The sequence below is a fragment of the Ahaetulla prasina genome, chromosome 1 (assembly GCF_028640845.1).
Source record: "Ahaetulla prasina isolate Xishuangbanna chromosome 1, ASM2864084v1, whole genome shotgun sequence".
Classification (NCBI taxonomy): Eukaryota; Metazoa; Chordata; class Lepidosauria; order Squamata; family Colubridae; genus Ahaetulla; species Ahaetulla prasina.
Genome location: NC_080539.1, coordinates 244,993,638 through 245,014,514, shown reverse-complemented (window position 1 = coordinate 245,014,514; position 20,877 = coordinate 244,993,638). Strand labels below are relative to the sequence as shown.

The 20,877-nt window shown below is 36.9% G+C and overlaps 1 protein-coding gene across 3 annotated transcripts in view; it reads left to right on the top strand.

Moving 5' to 3' along the window:
• The window catches only part of KALRN (kalirin RhoGEF kinase), a 545,114-nt gene that overhangs the window by 472,995 nt on the left and 51,242 nt on the right, over window positions 1-20,877 (top strand). The window contains exon 1 of one of the 3 annotated variants that reach the window (XM_058195137.1): window positions 6,005-6,242. The exons of the other annotated variants lie outside the window; for them this stretch is intronic. Coding sequence (XP_058051120.1) covers window positions 6,152-6,242 — 91 coding nt within the window. The 5' untranslated portion in view covers window positions 6,005-6,151. Of the gene's footprint in view, window positions 1-6,004; window positions 6,243-20,877 lie in introns of those variants that run through there. 3 annotated transcript variants of the gene reach the window in all.

Genomic DNA, 20,877 nt, shown 5'->3' with positions numbered 1-20,877 from the left:
AGTCAAACTGGGATATTTTAATGTCCTGTGGAGAAAATAAATTTAACAAACAAAAAGAGACTCGCTCCCCTGTTTTTTAGATACGACAGGGGTCAAAACCAGTTCCTCTTTTTGCCTAATCCCATCACACTTAAATTGACCTTCCTTGCCTGCCCCCAGGCAACACCTATGAAATTTCATAAAACCAGAGAATAGAGGCCTCCTCACCAGTTCATAGCACAGCCCAAGGGCAGCTGTTACAAGGAAATTGCAACTTAGAGAAACCCTAACCTTCCACCCTATGTCAGCTGATGGTTTCAGCATTCCATCTTCTTCACAGTGAACTTCTTCAGCTCTGCTGCCCTCCTGAAAGACCCATTTTGCCTCACAATAGTACTAACCCCAGCTATACTGAGAAAGCAACCCCAAACTGACCAGCAAATTGGATTCTCCAGCATGCCCCACCTTGTAGCTCTCAAGCTCTATAATAATCTTCTGAATGATTGTTCAAGGTCCTTCTTTCTTCTACAGCAGGCACCCAATCTATTTTGCAGTAAACATGGTTCTTCTCGATGTTGTGCTCATATGGGACACATAAGGTGGTTAGCCAAAACCAAATATACCCATGTTAAAATTCAGATGCTGGGTGAAGAAAGTCATCTTTATTTTTGATGTTTCTCTTCTCTTTCTAAGAGCTCAAGGCAGGTATATATGGCATCCCTTCTGTTTTTTTGTCTAGAATAATGGTCCATAAGGCAGGTTGGGGTGAGACAAAGTCACTTGCTCAGTCATCCAGTGAATTTCCAGAGCTATGGTTGGATAGGTTTCCTAATTCTAATTCAGTATCTTAGCCATGACACATGGAAGAAGAAGCCTAGAAACAAAGAGAGTACACATCATCATTTTTTTTTACACTTCATATGCTTGATTGGGTTAACAAGCCTTAGAAAACTATCAGGGTTTAATTTATTCACAAAGATGTCTATTTTGAGTTCAAACCAGCAGTGGGTTTCACATATTCTTACTACCGGTTCGCCCCGCGTGCGCACGCTCGCTTCACACACACACACACTCCTTCTGCACATGTGCCTGGCGTTCTGGGCATGCGTTTTGCTCACACATGCGCCTTCCGCGCATGCACCCGGCCTCGGAAACATGGCTAAATAGGAGAGCATTACGTTGGGGCAGGTGGGCAGGCCCACCTGCAGTCACCGCTACCAGTTCACCTGAACCAGTCCGAACCAGCTAAGACCAGCTCTATACCATTGAATACCACTTCAAAGCACTATGAATACCATAGGCTGAATACCACTTCAAACCACTATGATTATTCTTACAATAGCTTGCCATTTATTAATAATAGTTCCATATTTTCTTTTATAATAATGTTCAATCTGGATTATATGGTACAGTAGATCAGAAAGCCCTGAATAGTTGGCTATGTAGCTAACCATATCCGAAAACAATACATAGGGCCAATAGCTAAAACCTAAAATTAAAAGTTCTTCAGTGCTGATGTAATAAATCCCACTTAAATAAAAATTCTCTTTCACAAATTAAGAAGCCCCAAAAGACTTTAAGAAGCAACTAGCTTTCCTCCAAATATAAAGAAGTATACAGGACTTTTACCTCAGGGAAGACATTAAACCCAAACCCATGGTTGCAAACTACAATGGCTAAGTTCAAAATAATAATAAAACAGTACCTGGAGACAGCAGAATACAAAGAACTGGAGAAGATCACAAAATACAAGGCTCTGCAAATAAATGTAGAACAACTATGGCAAAAGAAAGTAAATTATCAATAGTGAAAGGCAACTTGGGTATAATCCGAAAATATTTGGAGCACCACTTGAACACCATCGGTAAAATCACCATCAGTCAATTGCAAAAGGCAACTTTATTTGGAACAACTTACATCATGGGTGCCAAACTCATCACGTCACGTTACCATCATGTGACGTATTGTGACTTCACGAAGCTGAAGTGGGTGTGACCTGCACATAATGCAGCCTGTCAGTTTGACACTCCTGGCTTACATCATCTGACAATACCTTTAACATCATCAGAGAACATTTCCCTATCCCAGGTCCTTGGGAAGCACTTGACAAGTGGATAAAATGCCAAACCCAGTCTAAACATATGACTGACTGCAACGAACCATAATAAAAATAAACCAAAGACAGGAAATAATGACCATCTGGTTAGTTGCTGCAAGACAATCAACAGATTGATGAGAAACAGTGGCATAAAGTAGCAACATTTGAATATCTGTAAGAAATACTTTTTACATCAAGCAAGAACTGGTGGGACTGTAAAATATACAAAATAAGATAAAGACGCTAAAGTACTCTGGGACATTAGAATTTAAACAAACAAGCATGTGCCACACAATACTTCAGATCTGACAATTGTTGAGAAGAAAGACAAAAAAGTCTGGATAGTGGACATTGCAGTACCTGGAGACATCGGAAGAAAAGAGAAGGAACTGGGTAAAATTATAAAATATAAAGACCTGCGAAAAGAAATAGAATGGCAAGAGAATGGCAAGAGAAAGCAAAGACAGTAGCAATAGCAATTGGTGCTTGGGTGCATCTAGCACTGACAAAGATCACTATCAGTCAATTGCAAAGGGCAGTCTTCTGTGGAACAGCTTACATCAAAAGGTGATACTTTCAATACCATTAAATCTTATCTATCCCAGGTTCTTCAGAAAAACTCAATAGGTTGCTAAAAGGAAAAAAAGGCCAAATCAAAGTCTAAACCTCTGGCTGACTGTGCAAGCAATCATACTCAATCTAAGTGTGTTGTCTGAAGTAGGCCATCACTTCCAGCTATAATGTAGCTTTGTTTGTTTTCATTGTCAGCCATTCAAGTTAAGTCTGGTGGATAGAATGGTACTTTGTAGGTATATACCTATTGAAAGCCTCACCTATTGTGAGGATGTTTTGTTCTTTTTAAGTGGAGTTTATAGAGCAATGAAATTCAAAGGGTGGTGCAGGATGATGAGACCTGTCATTGCTATATTGGAGAGAAAGGGAACAGGGCAGGCAAAGGAGCAATTGTTGACATTACCTTTTAAACAGATGCCCTGCTTTGACTAAGGGAAAGACATTGGACTTCTCACCCTTACAGAGGCAGCTTATCCCACCCTGGTATGAGGAAAGAGGTGGGTATTTTTAAATACCCACTGCTTTCCTCTTAAACCATATATCATCATGCAAATTCAATTCTATAAGCAGTATGTCTGTTGCAAAATTAAACCGCCAGTTTGGTTAGACTGCTCTGCCAGTAACTAATATATTTTCCAGGAAATGTTGCACTGAAGTTTAACATACTGTAGCATGAGCTTGCTTGCTTAGTTGTTGTTGGGGTTTTGTTTTTTGTTTTGCTTATCCCTCCATAATTTACTGAGGAAACGTGTTATTTGGAATCTTTCCACTGACCCAAAAATGACCATCTAGCTTTACTGAAAGCATTGTTTATCGTCCAAGAAACCCACTGGCCTTCCTGTATGCTTCCAGGATAATTTTTGCCACCTGTACACTTCCTCAAAATTCAACAATGACGCATTATGCTTCCCCTTTCTTGTGCAAAACAGGGCACATGGATGCTGGCAATTTGTATTCAGTTATTGGGAAAAGTAGCTTGCTTGAGGCAGGTGTCCCATTGGAACTTTTTTCATGTTTTCATAATCTTATTTTAATGATGCAGTGATGTAGCATTTGTGTTTTCATGATCTGGTTGGTTCAAATGAAGGTAATTCTTAGCTGCTTTCAACCTATAGGAATAAAAGACAGGTAGCTTTTTGGTCATTAAAGGGCGAGGAATGGCCAAAATGCACAGCCCATTTGTTAGAAAGGAAAATGTGTGAGCTGATGGGTTTAGTATGGGGGGGGGCAGGTGAATCAGTTTAGATTAAAAGATTGTGTTGTTCCTTCTGATTCAGAATCGCATCACTAGCAAGAATCGGAAAATTAAATGTTGTCATTTGATAAATCTTCATGCATGAAATATTCAATGACTTTTTGCCTCTGACAATACTAGCAAGCTACCAAAAAGTTAATGAAGATACATTAGATCAATAGGATTAGGCTACCAGCTGTGGGTTACCAAGATCACTAGATAAGCGCAAGATCCAAAATTGTATTGTTCATAAGATATATTAATTCTTTCTTGAGACTTATAGGCTGTAAACTATCATAATTGGCAATTGTAGCATGCAAAAGAATATTAATCTCTTAATTCTATCAACAAACTAGCAACTCAGTCAAAGCCACTAGAGTAAAATATGGTGCCTTGCCAAACTTCATTTTTCATTTTTTTGAACATGTGTTAATGTTTTATATTTACTTCCATCTGATCAAAAGTGTAGGTGTCATTGTGTGACCTGAGTAACAATCAACCACTTACTGGGTTCAGATATCCCATTAAGTTAAAATTGCATGGTAAATTGGCATAGCATGTTGTGAAAACCCAATCATTGCAGGTTTATAACTTATAGTTTACGACATAGTGTGATCTAGGAATTCAGTTAATTATGATCAGGCAAACAAACCATGACTTGTCTTGATATTCTTCCTCTTAGATAGGTGTAATCCCCTTGTGCGCATGATTAATCAGTTGAAGGTTTTCTCCCCTATTTTTTTTATGACAAAGCAAGCTTTCACCTCATTTTTGTGAGTTGTCAGAAATGCAGTGCTGAGTCAATTGTAGCAATGACCAATCCTAATGCAATGCTGCCGTTTATTAAGAACATTCCAAAGGAATTTATGGTCCAGAAACACCATACCATAACAAACCAAGAAAAGCAAACAGCTCCCTGTGGTTTTCTTCAAATAGATAAAATAGCTACCTCTGACTATAAATAAGGAAGGGAGTGGCAAAGAATCACAGCAAAGGTCGACAGTTTTCCTTCTAAAATGCTAATCAGAGACATTACTAAGAAACGTCTGTCACTCCCTTCGACAGTAGTTCACAGACTAGATTCACTGAAAGTGAAATAATGAAGGAACTACAGGTATTCCACAACTTACGACCGCAATTGCGATCAAAATTTCAATTGCTAAGCAAGACTGTTGCTTAGTGAGTCGTATCCCATTTTACAACTGCTTTTACCACGGGTTTTAAGTGAATCACTGAAAGGGTTGAGTGAACTATTCAATCTTGAAACGAAACTGAGCAAGTGGCTCAGATAACACTTGCATCGTCCCACAGACACGTGATCACACCGTTTGTGAACTTCCTGCCGGCTATTCCCAAGAAATGCTTTCTCGCCTCACCAAAGTTTTTAAATATTCTCCATCACATACATATGGAAATTGGCGGAGGAGGAGGGATCCTTTGGATAAGGATTTGAATGGGATTTATTACCAGCTATTCTCGGCTAGGAAACGGAGATAAACAGCGCCCCCTACAGTCGGACACGACTAGATGGGCGAAACCTTTACTTTTACCTTTACTCTAGATTTGAGTTGCCTGCTTATCAGGTGAAACTTCTCTACCGCATCTGAACATTGGGGGAAATTTTGGTTTTCTGTACTACAGGTGCAGAACCTGCCCCTATAACATCCCCTCTGAAAGATTTTTGAATGGCAATGCTTAGCTCCACGCACTTAAAATATTAGTCCCTTGACCACGATTTCTCCAGAAAACGTACCGGGTGGTGGTGGATTTCTTTTCTTTTCCAATAAATCCCTCCCAAAGGTTCCCTTCTAGGGGACTGATCACAAGATCTTGAAACAATCGGCTTCGTTCGGTGGATCCAATCCGAAGGGGAACGCTGCCTATATTATTATTTTGTAACTTTAGCGGGGGGCAGTGCATTGTCCTTCTTTTAAATCGCAGAGTAAATTCATCGCAGCGTTCGGACTGGAGGAAAAAAAACAAAAAAAGCTTCGCGATAGGCGTGCATTGCTTCCCTGTTGTAGTATTGCCCAATGTTGTTCAGAGCCCGCGTTGTTGCAAGCTCGGGCAGATAACCACCAGCTGGAGTTTGTGGCCGTGAGTCCGCCTCTCGTGTCCGAAAGCTCCTCCCTTTCGCGGGGTAGGGTGTTTTTTTCCCCCCTTCCCCTCTCACTCTCCGTGCGATATTGCGGAATCAGTCGCGTGGAATGACCCGGGGGCCCTCGGCGGCTAGTTGCTCGATTTGACATGATTGTCTCCCAGGCGGAATGAAGGAGGGGAAACAAGCTGCGTACGCCAGCACGTCTTGCCGGGGCTGGTTTCTTGCAAACTGTTGCTGCTGCTTCCCAAGGTGCAAAGGTTAGTAGTTCCTAAACGGCGAGGAGGCACTTTAAATCCAAAGGTTTGATTTGAAGAGAGGTTACTCACGTCCAGTAAAAGCAAGCGGGTTGCTGTCCTCCCTGAGTTGTTCAGGGTTTGTGTGTGTGTGTTTTTTAAATTCCCCACAGAGATTAATTAGGGAGAAGATGCCGAGTGGATGTTGTCTTTGTGACTTTTGACTGCTTCTGAACTGATATTGCATTTATTAAGTGGTTCTCGGTTTGTGAATCCCCCTCGAATGGCCTTTGCCTGAAGAGAGGCAGCTTCTCATAGACCTTTTACAAGCTGCTTATTGAGCCAGGATACGTTTTAGACAAGGTAGATGATTATTAAGCCATTAATTATAATTTGCTTTAATATATGTATCTTTATATTATTCTTTATATGTTTTATTAAGCCTGTTCCTAGATCCAGCAGGCTAAGCTGTATCTATTTAACTATAGATCGTTGAATCGGCTACAGTTGACTGAGTTCTTACAATATGCTAAACTGATAACCAATAAATGTAAGTGCCCAGTTGCTCTCTAGTCAGCACAACTGTGGAATAAGTAATATAAACAACTATAATACAAAGTACAATTAGGAGTGGAGAATAAATAGTTATTTCACAAGAAACAATAAGGCTTTGTTTGACCCATTGTAAATGAACCTCTTTACAAAGTTAGAAATACAGAATCTTAGGAAATATATTTTTCCCCTGCTATTTTTTTAAAAAAATCTACAGATTCAAAATATTTTTGCAAAAGCTCTCTATATAAATAAAAGTTGAATCTCTCCTGAAGCTGAAAAGACAGTTGATGTATACCAGGGGTCCCCAATCCCTGGTCCATGGACTAATGCTGAGCCATGCAACCAGTGAAGTCCCATCCATGGGATGCAGGCAGCACACAAAACCACGCCCCCTCCGGTCCGCGGAAAAACCTCTCTCCACAGAACTGGTCCCTGATGCCCAAAAGTTGGGGGCTGCTGATGTATACAGTAGTAAGCGTCTCCCCTTTCTCGGTATTTCTGAAAAATGCTGAAAGTTAGTTTGTTTCTAAAGCTTTATATTAATCAGATAATAAGGTGTGAATGGTGTCAGGTAGTTCTGTATAATGCCTGGCACATTTCATTCCACCAAGGGCACATAGAAATACTGCATAGATTTTTTTTTAATTTTATTTTTTTACTATTGTCACTTAAGTTTATGCAGCATTTAATACAGTTGGTCGCCAAGTAACTTAATGAGGAAGGCGTTATTAATATATTTTATCCCACTTTATGCCAACTCAAGTTTGTGAACATACCTAATGTTCTTGTCTGCTCAACAACTACCCTGGGAGATTGGCTAAGCTGTGAGTGACTGGCCCAAAGTCACCCAGCTGATTTTCATACCTAAGGGAGACCTAGATCTTAGTCTCTAGACCAGAACCTTAGCTTCTATAAATGTGCCTGTGTGTATATAAGTATAAAATATAAACATGACAGAAAAAGTAATAGCATAATATCAGCATATGTCAAATAATCTCCAGACACAGTCAGTTTGCTGTTGGGCCAAATATGGAAGTATCAGTTGGCAGATTCTATAAGCCCCAGTTCAAAATTTGAAAATGTTTTGTAGAACTGAACCTTTATCTGCCAAAAGAAGTAAAATAGAACAATCCTTGCTGGTCAGTAGTAAAGAAATAGATGTCTTGGTAAAACAAGCGTACAAAAAGACATGTGCTAACATCTCAACTTGTCCTACATTACAAGGACAGATCTTCCCTAAAATAAGGAAACTGAAGAAGGGAGTGTCTGCTACCTAACTCCAGGAAGGGAACTGGTGGGAGAGAAACAGATACTTGCAGATAAATTGTGTAATGGTTTCTGTAGGTAAAGAAGGGCTGCTGAATGATCCAGGAATTAGCCTCTGGAATATTCCATATAGTACTCCTTGCTTGATCAGAGCTAGGCAACTTTTTGGGAGGAACTTACTGTCCTGATTGATTCATTTAACCTTTTCTTCTTAGACTTCTAATTTGAAAAACAATCACAATGCAAACTTCCATCATATACCCATATTAACTTCTGTGGGTGCCAAGATATTTTAGCTGGAGCATAGGGGTCTGTGATGGACCTAACCTGGTTAAATTTTACTAACAGCTTAAATGCATAGAACGCATACTTAATTGAGCTGGATCCCAGCAAGGGATTACTGGAAATTTAGACAACAGGAGAAATGCAAGTAATCTTAAATTTTAACAGACTTCCTTCTGTCCATTACAATCCCCCATGGCCTCAAAGTTCCTTCAGTGTCTGTTCTAGAAGTTAGGAAATTATCCACAGTGGTGGATTTTTAAGATCAGAGAATAAATAATTCTATCAACAATGGAAACTAACATTGTTGATAGAATTATTTCCCTTCATTCTAATCTACTATTGGTGTTCTCTGATGATTTAAAAAACTCTAGATATCTATGTTCTAAGGCTATCTTATAAATTCTTAGAAAATAAATATAGGGCTCTTGGGAAAAATATATGTATAAGCAATAATTTTCTAAACAATTATGATTTCTGCATTTGAAAATTACATATAATCGCAAAGTACTGATTATCAGGTAAATTATATGTTATGTTTTCATACTTTATATTGGCATAAAAATTATGGCTAGTGCTTCTGTGATGTGAATGTACAAATTATGCTTATTTTATCGTGTAGGATATAATGTATTTTATTGAACCTGTAATAGGCAGCATCAACAACCCACAATACTGTGTAGTTAGCAGCCTTTCAAAAAGATGTAAGATGGGTTCACCTCAAGCCTAAATGTGGTTTGAGTTCACCATGATTCCAACTACTGTGATTTTTGAATTATAAGTGAGCCAAGCCAGTTATTTCTTGATAAACAGTCCCTAAAAGTCTGTAGATTACTGTACTGTTTGAACTGAGTTTCATAGTTTTCTAAGTGTGTTTAAAATGCTTGCCATTAGTAGTGTAAACCTGTGTGTGAGCAGAGAGAAAAATCTTTTTTTTTAGGATTCAGTTTTGTTGAACGATTTACAGAAAGAAAAATTAAAATAAGATATTGTAAACCTATTTCATAATCCCTGTTTGCTGTATAACATACATACATACATACATACATACATACATACATACATACATACATACATACATACATACATATATTTTAAGGGTTTTAGGAAATGAGCAGCTTTTCTCTTAGTGAAAAATTTGAGAAATTAAGCTAAACTTTAAAAAGGTATGTTGACTGATATGCTCCTAGAAATAATACTGTCAGCCTGATTAAAAAGTGATGACTTTTAGAAACTTCTGTTCTTCAGTCACATGATTTTTCTCTTTTTCCCATTTCTAACACACAAACTATTGCATTTTTCACAAGAAACACTAAGCAACAAGATATTTTCCTTTGTCACCCGGGTGATTATACAAATTCAGATTCCAGCATTGCAGAAAACTAGTGAGTATTAATGGGAATAAGACAAGATTCAAATGAGCTGGTTTCAGTGTATGTCAGGTAGATAGATCAGACAGGAAACATGACCAAATATGTTAATTCTACTTTAAAGCCTACATTAACAAAATCTTGCAAGTCTAAATAAACAAATATCCCATGTCTCCTTTACAAGTTGGGAAAGGGTTTCTTTTGAGCCTTTCCCCCAAACCATTAGTCATTAGTCGCTCTGCTGTCTCTTATCTGGTTGTTCCCTAGGCAGCATTTCTTCGCCCCACCTCTCAAGGTTTTGATGTATGTAACTGTGTTGAAAAGTGGGAAAGACATAGTGTGAAATGTAGCTTAAAATAGAGAATAATTTCTAGGAGTTTGTGTGTAGGAGTGTGTATATAATTTCTGGGTATCCTTATGTACTTGTTCAGAATCAGAAATGTGCAACATGTCCCGAAGGATAATTCACTAGAGGGGACCTTAGAATATGTTTGGTTTGTCTTCCTACAAATAAGTCCATTCATATGTTGGACAAGATCACCAGGCAATTTCAGATTTATATAAGAGTCAGCTGTGTTGCCTTATAAATCTAATAAATAGAATCCCTTAAGCTTCAGAGGCTATTTTACAAATCTAGGTACACTTCTCCTTATTTTTACTGGAGTGAAAGATACTTCTATTTGGGTTAACATTTGGAATGGAAGGGAAGACCCAGGAAATATAAGAAATGAACAAATCAATTAATCCAAATTACGGGTGTTTAATTTGAAGGTAGGCCCCGTGTAAGAGTGTTGGTTTCTAATCTGTCAGGAATGCTCAACATTTCCCATAATGTGTGTGTGTAGATGTAATGAACATAACTAGGGTTATTTTGGGTAAAGGATATAATTATGTTCTGAGATTACTATAAATCTGTGTCATTTTTGTAGCTCCTCCAATTCCCCTGTAGCCTTATTTGTCAAAACATAGACTGTGATAAGTACCGACTGAGTGCTTCCCATTCTGTGGAAGGTCACTTTTAACACATTGTAAGCCGCCCTGAGTCTTCGGAGAAGGGCGGGATATAAATTCAAATTTTTTTAAAAAAGAATTTAAATCAAGCCAGAAGTAATATGAAAACAGACTTGTTAAAAAGAAACAAGATGGAAGTTTAGTTTGCTTATGCTCTGTATATTACTGATTGATGGATTTATTTTTTTCTAAAGCAAAGTTCCAAAATGAATTTTATTTAATATAAAAGTTTCAAACGTTAGCAGGAACTGCGTCTATCTACAAATAAGTCTGCGTTCGGTTTGACGTGATATCTTGGCACACTGCTTTTCTATACATACATGCACAGACAGACACATGCTTTTCATATGGAACACTTTTTAAATGTCATCTGCTATTGCTCTTGTTCTAAATTAAATCTAAGAATATATTTTACCCTTTCATTTATTCCTAAGAAAGGCTGAAAATGCAGGTGTATAATCAGGCTATGGATCTTGTAACATCTTGTGGCTACTTGTAGATGGACATGCTTTTAATCCTACCCCTCCATGAGCACTATGGAGCAATTCTGTTTTTTTAATCCCTCAGAAAAAAGATGGAAAGTTCACAAATAGAAGACAGTAACATCTGCATCACCCATAAAATACCATGAAAGAGGCAGGATTATAGGGTGCTTATCTATTAGAAAATATATCTAGGTTTTTCTTTCTTTCACAGGCTGTTGAAAAATGCTCTTGAGTTGGTAAACCCAGCAGTTCTGGGAACAGCAGGAGGAGAGATTACTTAGCTCAATACACAATATCTCCAGCCTAAAGTGCCAAGTGTTAAAATTGTTATTAGCTCAGTTAGTATTAAATGTGCGGTTGTGTGCATTTTGGACAGGGCTTTCTTCTTGTACCTATGATTAGGTCTACAAACTTAACTTAGTTTCAAAGGGCAAAATATAAAATTGGAGGTATGGCCTCCGTTGGATACACTTTAAAAGGAGTTGCATCTTATCTTGTCTCACAAGGCTGCCTACACACTAGTGTGCAATCTGGAGAAAGGATTATTTAGTTTTAAGTGTTCCCAATAAGTGCTAGGCACCCTCCAAATCACATTTTTTACTTTAAATTTGGATTGCTACATTGCCATACTACATGTGAAGCTTGGTTGTGCGGATGATAAGAAAGTACTAGAGGTGTGCAAAACATTTTGACCTTGAAGTTCTCCGAGATCATTTTTCCTTCTTTGGTTTTCCTGCACGTGTAGGATCATTATTACTGTTTCAAAGTGTTCTGGCCATTAAACAGCTGTCATTTGGATTTTTGTTTCTAGATCTGAACAAAACATGCCATTCTATCCTGAACATGAAACAGATTTTTGCTCTTTCAGAGCATTGCTCTGAATGTTCTGATCATTTCCAACAGTTGAACTGTTTTGTGGCCTGTGGTTGATTTGGGTTTTTTCCAACCACCTTAGCTAGTTCAGCATCAAGGACGTGTCATGTTGTACTGCTACTGGTTTAGATAGAATTGTGAAAATTAGAGTTTGTGTCAGTGGATGGATGGGTTATACATGTATTGTGTTGTGCTTTATTTTGTAGGTAGTGCAAAGGTATGTGTGCATGTATGCGCAATTGTGTTTCACATATAAAACATTGTTAATGCTGTGGAAGCTGTGCACTATGTTAACTTGGTTAATTTGCTAAGCTTTGCTATACATGTACATACTCATGTCCTGTTGATTCATGTATTTAAATATATATATTTAAGATTTGGTATGTGAACTCCTATGTCTCTTCATAATGTGAATTATATTCATGCAATAAATAAAAAATGGGAACACCTTTTTTTTTTGGCCAGACTGCAACAATCTCATATAGCCAGATAAAACCATCAGCAAAGAACTTTGCAGTTGCTTGTATCAGCAGCCTGTAAAAAAAGGCCTACTAAATCTAGAACCGAAAAGTTGGCCAAACAAATTATTGAGACAAGCAAACAAAAACCGATCAGAATGTTTTGTTAAAATCCTTGTAAAGGAATGTTAAACAAACAGAGCATACATGCGCTATGTTTGTGCTTTCAAGTCAATGCTGATTCCTAGCGACTGCCTGGACAAGTCCCTCTAGTTTTCATGGCAAAATTTCAGAAGTACTCCTTTCTTGGGCTGAGAGTGTGACTGGCCCAAGGTCACCCAACTGGTTTAATGCCTAAGGCAGGACTAAACTCACTTTGTCCCAGTTTCTAGCCTACAGCCCTAACCAGTACACTTAACTGACTCTCCACACAGGGACTAGGGATCGAATTATTCTTCCAGTTAAGATATATCAAGAAAACTTAATAATGCTAGTTAGTCTAGCACAATTTCTACCTTTAGTGATGCCTCTCTATTTAACAGCCATAGTTGAGTCAAAAACTTAAAAGCATTTTACAGAAGATTAAAATCTAGGGGAAAGAATCAGTCTAATGCCAAGTTTCCAAAAGGAAGTTAGACCTAGGTTTGTTAACTAAGAGGTAATATTTTGTCTGTGACAATGTCTCCAAATAGCTAAGAGTTTTCAGTAAGAGTTCAGTTTATCTATCTATTTTTTAATCCCATCATTATTTTTATAAATAACTCAAGCAGCAGACATACCTAAAACTCCTTCCTCCTCACCACAGCAACATTCCTGTGAGGTGAATGGGCTGAGAGAGAGGAACTGGGCCAAAGTCACCTACCTGGCTTTCATGCCTATGACAGAACTTCAATTCGCAGTTTCCGGATTTCTAATGTGCCTTAACCACTAGACCATCTGGCCTTTCCAAGTTAATTATTTTAAACACTTTTAACCCTTCCAAGTTAATTGCTTGACAATAATAAAATCTTCATTGGGATGTAGAGGAACTTGCAGGTAATACCCCAGAATTCATATGAAAAGTTCACAGTGTACAGGAAAATAAAAAGTTAATTACATTTTTTGCAGGCCTAATATTTAGCAGCCCTCGATTTACAGACATTTAACGACAGTCTGGAATTATGTTAGCCTTGGAAATGGTGCTTCAAGGCCCATAAAGTACTTCTGGCCATTGCAAAATATTGTATCATCATCCCCACAGTCATGCAATTGTGATCTGGGTGCTATTTGCACTTGTGACCATTTGCCAAGTATTTCACAATCTTGTCATGGCCGTTTGTAGTCTTCCCTGCTGGTTTCCCCAGAAAGTCAATGGGGAGGGTGTTAGGGTAGGTTGCCAGCTGCTGCTCTCTTGTCAAGATGACTCCCTCTCATCTCAGGGGGCTGCCTGAAAGAGCTGCCGGATGAGGGGAGCTGAATTCTTTCAGCAGAGTGTAGAAACAGACCTCAAATCCTGAAGAGTTCAGCTCAGTTCCTGCACCCTGCCAAAGAAGATCTCTTCTCTGCACAGAGGGGAGCAGAAACCCTTACCTGTAAACAGGGGTGAAATGCTACCGGTTCATCCGGTTCAGATGAACCGGTAGTGATAAAAACTACTGGTTCAAGTGAAAAAGGTACTGTTTCGGGCAAATCGGTAGTTTAAAAAAGCTACTGGTTTGGGCAAACTGGTAGTTAGCTACCGGTTCAGGCGAACCAGTAGTTTAAAAAAGCTACCGTTTCCTCCGAACTGGTATTTCCGATGATAAGCTCTGCCACACGATTTTGCTTTGCTAGAAAGCAGGAAATCCTGCCTTTTAGCAAAGCTAAATCGTACGGCACAGTTGATCCCTCCACCTCGCTGTTCTACTTACCTTCCCAAGCCACCTTTTGGTGTGTACTGCACAAGTGTGTGTGTTGCGCATGCAGCGCATGTTTGCTGAGCATTGCACATGCACGTGCACAGCGCAGCCAGCAAACCGGTAGCAAGCCGGTTCAGATTTCACCACTGCCTTAAAGACGGGATAGAAGTGAAGAGTATTGGGAACAAAGTAACTATACCCATCACTAAGGCCCACTGATTTCTCCCTTCTGGTTGTGTTTCTTGATGCATTTTTGTTTCTAATTAGCCTAATTAAAGATGAGGAGTTTGCATGCTTGCAAAGCCCTCTGAAAACTGAACAAACACTGTCCAAATTTGAGAGTTAAAGAACGGGGAAAAGAAGTAAGAACAAGCACAAAAACAGATTGGATCAAATATGGGGCTGCAAAGAAAAACGTCGCGGGGGGGAAAGTCCTCAATACATTCCTATGACAGAGGCAATTGGGCAGGGATCCAGATTTTTAGCAACTGCTTTTAATCCCCCTTCTTTTACTCACCTGGTCAAATGACCCAGGATTGAAGACGGACAGCTTGCCCAACTGCACACATACCTGAGAGGAGAGGCAAAACATGCCCACATAGAGGTGCAAGACACTATTTCATTGCACGGAAGATAATTCATATGCTGCCTGGGGTTGCTGTTGGTAAAGGAGTTAGAAATAATTTCAGAAGCTATGCTCTGTATGGCTTCCCTTCCTTGTCCTCCTGTTAAATAAAGGGAAAAAATACTCCCCAGTTAACTATTCTGTGATAATGTGCACAGTATGTTCTCAGAGTTCCCAGTGTACTCTCTGACCTCAAAAGAGGATTGCTAACTTATTCTACAGTTAATGCTTTCCTGATAGCCACTGTATGTTTACAGCATACTATCCTACATACATAATTACCTTAACCTTTTTCTTAAATAGGAGCAGCTTGTGCACACATAATAAGAAACTGATAGGAAATTGGCACTGAAAACCCGATGTTTGTGGTAATTGGCATGTAACTATTACTACAGAATCTGCATTGTTAATATTCAGGGTCAGTGGTGTGAAATAAATGACTTAGTTTTTATTAAGGTAAATCATTTATCTATTTATAACATCTATATAATTGTTTCATTGAAGAAAACAATTTTTATCCTAAAATTGTTCTCAGTGAACAACAGATGTTGTATTTACCCCAAAGGTAAATACAATTTAAGAAGGGGTGGTGGTGGTAATCCTGTACACATATATGCAAAATCTGGTGCAGTGCTCAGCTTTTGTCAGCCAAGGTGACCCTTTCCTGCTAAACCCAATGCTGGAAATTTCCCCCTCAGTATGGAAATATAAGAAATTAGCAAATCATTTTATTTTTCTTTTCTGTAAAATGAGGCAGTGGAGTATAGGGCAGTGCTTACTTGAGGTTTTTTTTTTATTCCTTGTTCCCTGCATTTCAGGGTAAAGTCTGCCTTGAGTCGAGCTGATGCCTACCTGAACATATCCATGCTGTTTTCTTACCAACAAAATCAAAGTGGTTTGCCATTACCTTCTCCTGGAAGTGCTTCATTGTCTAGTCTCCATTTCAAGGATTTCCTGGTGATCTGTCCAAGTACAAATCAATTCTGACCTTATTTAGATTGTCTAGGTGTTATCACCTACTATGACAAGAATATATCTGCTGAATGTTACAATGATGAAAACATGGAAAGTATTGTTAAAAACACTCTTCATGAGCAGGAAGAGAGCTTCTGTCGGTGGTAGTTGAGAGCCAGAGTTTCTCAGGACAGAGATATCAATTATATCAATAGCCACCAGTGGCCCATCTTCAAAATTGAAGTCCACAATACATATTCTGGAGAGTCCATTTTCAATTATTGGACATAAAACTATACCTATTCTTGGCCCATCATCCACAGTTAATGGAATCTTGAGAAGATAAACATCATCACAGAACACTCTCTGATGCTGTATTCATTGCGAGCAATACAGTTGAACAGATATTTCACCCTGAGTGCGTGTAATAACTTAGTCCAGCTTTCATCTAATTATCACTCTCTGAGGCCACACCAAGTCTGGTAGGCCTTGCCTGCTCTAGAAGCTTCCCTATTCCTCCAAAAAATTTAGTTAACATCTCTTTAAGAACTGCTAGACCACACCAAGGCCTCCTACAACTGCTCTACTGATTGTCGTTATCAGGAACATCCTATCATTGTTGGAAGATTAGATCTGGGTTTTTTACAGATTTCTTCCCTCTTCGTGAACATCTGAGATGCTGGATGCCAAGTTTACTGGACTATTTCCTATGACAACGCATATCAATCCTGTGGCTTTTCAACTTGCAGCTTTTTACTACATTAATGATGCCCTAAGGATAGGGGGGAATTTGAGCTTCACGACTTAGTCGAGTTGAGTGTTTGTGAACTATTGCCATTGTCTTTGTTAGCCTAATTATTGAGGTGAGAACTTGAAATGTTGGGGGAAAATACATGGGACCAGCTACCATCATATTTTACTTCACCTGTCGCATAGGTCACAAATGGAAATGCAGTTATTACAAAGACACTGCCTGTGGACAATGCCAAGACAATATATTGTCAGAATAAATCTAATCTGAAATGATGAAACTTGCATAATTTGTTTGCTGACTATTCTAAACTGTACTGGGAGAAAATAAATTCAAAGGGGCAATTGAACCGTTGTCTTAGTTTAAGAATGTTGAAATTAGTTCCAGATACTAATATAAAATCAACCAATAAAACTATGGATTCTTCAAATCCCAAAATGCTGTAGCAGAACACTGTGTGTGTGCAATAAAGGTCTGCTTGCTATTTTGAGGCCTCATTGAACTGGTTATTTTGTTTAAGGAGTTGTACCATCCCAGATTATTATGATGGAGCTATGAAACTCTTCACTTCGGGGGCTGTACTTCATCTAAGGAATATAGAAGCCAGATGCAAAAAAAAAAATCATTTAATTTTTCCCTGAACACCAAAATTGATTCAAGCTTAGTTAATTAAATATAGTTAAAATGTTTACTGTCCAACAAGCCTACTATTTTTCCATTTTTCCCTGCCTCTGATCTTTATTTTTAACAGTTTCTGGAGAAATATCAGTGATTTTTTAAGCTTTGGGGGAATCAGACCATGTATGCATGGAATATGAAATGATTACAAATTAGAGAGGTTTTCCAAACTCTGCAAAAAGTCAAAAAGCATGAGCACATCCATATTAATAGCATCCTCCAGCTGTTTGATTGAGAATTATGCCTTAGTAATCTTATATCTTTTACGTTTTTCAATGGAATTTCAAATGTGTCTTAGGACAAGAAGAATTTATTTTAATCAATTAATGAAAAATCCCACTAGTAAAGAATATGGGTGAAACAAGCAATTCTCTTTTTCTCAGATAAAAAATAGATATTCACCATAGTTATGTTATCCAAGCTGAAGATACTTATTATATAAGGTATGCCTAATTTACTTCCCTACTATAACCTTATTTTCTATTTTCCACTTGAATTCTAATATAAAGATGTAAATACATATTCAAATGGACTGCTCTTAAACTTTGCATGGCAGGGAAATTGTGCTAAAGATTAAAAACTTTGAACAAGTTTGTCTTGTTTCCATATGCTTCCTGAATGATAACTATGAGGAAATAACTGAAAATATTAAGATGTACTGCCTAATGAAATCCTTTCTTAGCAACCAATATTGTAGTATTTATTGCGCAAACTATAGAACATTGTAAGTTATATAATGGAACTATACAGATTCCATTATATAAGGTACAATGTAAATTTTTAAAAAATGGTAGGGTAAGAATTGTCAAGCCCACTAGTGAAAGAGAACCATGAAAAGATATGATGGAGATTTTAGCCTATTTTATGCTAAAAATTAACTGTGAAAAAATAGACTTATTTTGCCAAATAAATTTGGATATATCTTTTCACCACTGTTTGATCAATGTCAGTATAATCTAAAACAGAAATAACATTCTAGGTCGTACATTCATCTTAGTAACTGAAATTCTTCTCATTAGTCACAAATCTTAATTTTTCCCATCTATGTAAATCCAACTTTATCACATTCTATGTTATAATTCTTTTTATATAACCTTGAATTTTTATTAATAAGAGTAAACATTATGGTTGGTGTGTGACCCAAATCTACTGTATATAGCATTTTCTCAATATTTAGCTCCAACTCTCAATACTTTCAAAGTTGTAATACTGTATTATTTTGGGGTAGTTTAAGGACTAGCTGCATGCTAATCTAGTTTGCAATTCATTTTAGGAGGGTTTTTGTTTCAATAAAATGTTATACTTTGACAATGTAGCAATATATTATTATGATTTAAATCCAGCTTTAGAAATAGCTGCTAACCTTTTTTTTATGAGTGAAGTTGACCACATAACTTCAGAACATATAATGACAAAAAAATTGATAAATGCAATTGCAAATATATAGTTCAACTATGTTGAATAGTCCTAATATAAGCAGATGTCAATTCATATGGATAATGAATCCTATGAAATGGTCATGTATTTGAATTTACACTATTCCAAGTGATATGACTGTAGAAAATATAGTAATTGATTCCTATTCAACAGAAATAGGCGATGAAGATTTTTTAAACATAAATGTTATAAGCATGTTAATGAAATATTACAGTAAAGGACAAAAAGAATATAACTTAATTTTATGATTAACAAAGTCACAGAGTAGTAGTTTTGGAAAGCAAAATAAAAACAAATATATATATATATATATATATATATATATATATATATATATATATATATATATATATATACTGTAGATGCATCCAGCATCTCATCTTATTTAACTACAACCATGTTCATATTGTTCAGTTACATCAATTTTTGTTTTAATATAACAACAAACCTCTTTTTTAACTTGTTATAGTATTGTTTATTTCTGATGGAATCTTGCTTTTCTCTTATTTTGTACCCTCAAAGTTTAGCAGTGTCTAAAACTTCAATAATGGATACAATTAGACTCAATTGCACATGAGCTAGCCTCACATTATCTGAATTTTGAGTGTTATCAAATGTGACCTGGTATCAATTTACAATTCACATTCAATCAACTATCAGATTATTTTAACTCAGGCTAATCATGATATCATAATCTATAGTAATTCTTGTGATACTTATGTTAGAACAATTCTTCCTAGCAGTCCCAGCTATTTAGAACATTTTTTGTGATTGCTTCACCTAATGCTTGCTCAACAAGTCATAATGAAATTCATTGACATTAGTAGACTAAAGATAAGTTCATTAAATATCCTTCATCAAATGTGCATGATGATATGGCTGAACTCACACATTGCCCTACGCCAAAATATGGTTTATTTGATGTAAACGTGAAATCTTTTATAAATCCAGTCCTTGTGGTTTGTAAAATCATTATGTGGCCTAATACAAGATATGAAGTCAGTCTGTGACTAAGGAAGGATTAGATAATGGTTACAACAGGTGATCAGAGTAGGTAGGCTTTAAAAAGTAAAGTGACAGAATATATTTTTTTAGCTATTAAAATATTTATATTTTATAAATATTATTTCATTTATCATTTTCAGTTTATTAGTTTTGGAAAGCAAAATAAAAACAAATATATATATATACTGTAGATGCATCCAGCATCTCATCTTATTTAACTATTATTTAACTATTATTTAACTATTATTTAACTATTATTTAACTACAACCATGTTCATATTGTTCAGTTACATCAATTTTTGTTTTAATATAACAACAAACCTCTTTTTTAACTTGTTATAGTATTGTTTATTTCTGATGGAATCTTGCTTTTCTCTTATTTTGTACCCTCAAAGTTTAGCAGTGTCTAAAACTTCAATAATGGATACAATTAGACTCAATTGCACATGAGCTAGCCTCACATTATCTGAATTTTGAGTGTTATCAAATGTGACCTGGTATCAATTTACAATTCACATTCAATCAACTATCAGATTATTTTAACTCAGGCTAATCATGATATCATAATCTATAGTAATTCTTGTGATACTTATGTTAGAACAATTCTTCCTAGCAGTCCCAGCTATTTAGAACATTTTTTGTGATTGCTTCACCTAATGCTTGCTCAACAAGTCATAATGAAATTCATTGACATTAGTAGACTAAAGATAAGTTCATTAAATATCCTTCATCAAATGTGCATGATGATATGGCTGAACTCACACATTGCCCTACGCCAAAATATGGTTTATTTGATGTAACCGTGAAATCTTTTATAAATCCAGTCCTTGTGGTTTGTAAAATCATTATGTGGCCTAATACAAGATATGAAGTCAGTCTGTGACTAAGGAAGGATTAGATAATGGTTACAACAGGTGATCAGAGTAGGTAGGTTTTAAAAAGTAAAGTGACAGAATATATTTTTTTAGCTATTAAAATATTTATAATATTTTATAAATATTATTTCATTTATCATTTTCAGTTTATTAGTTT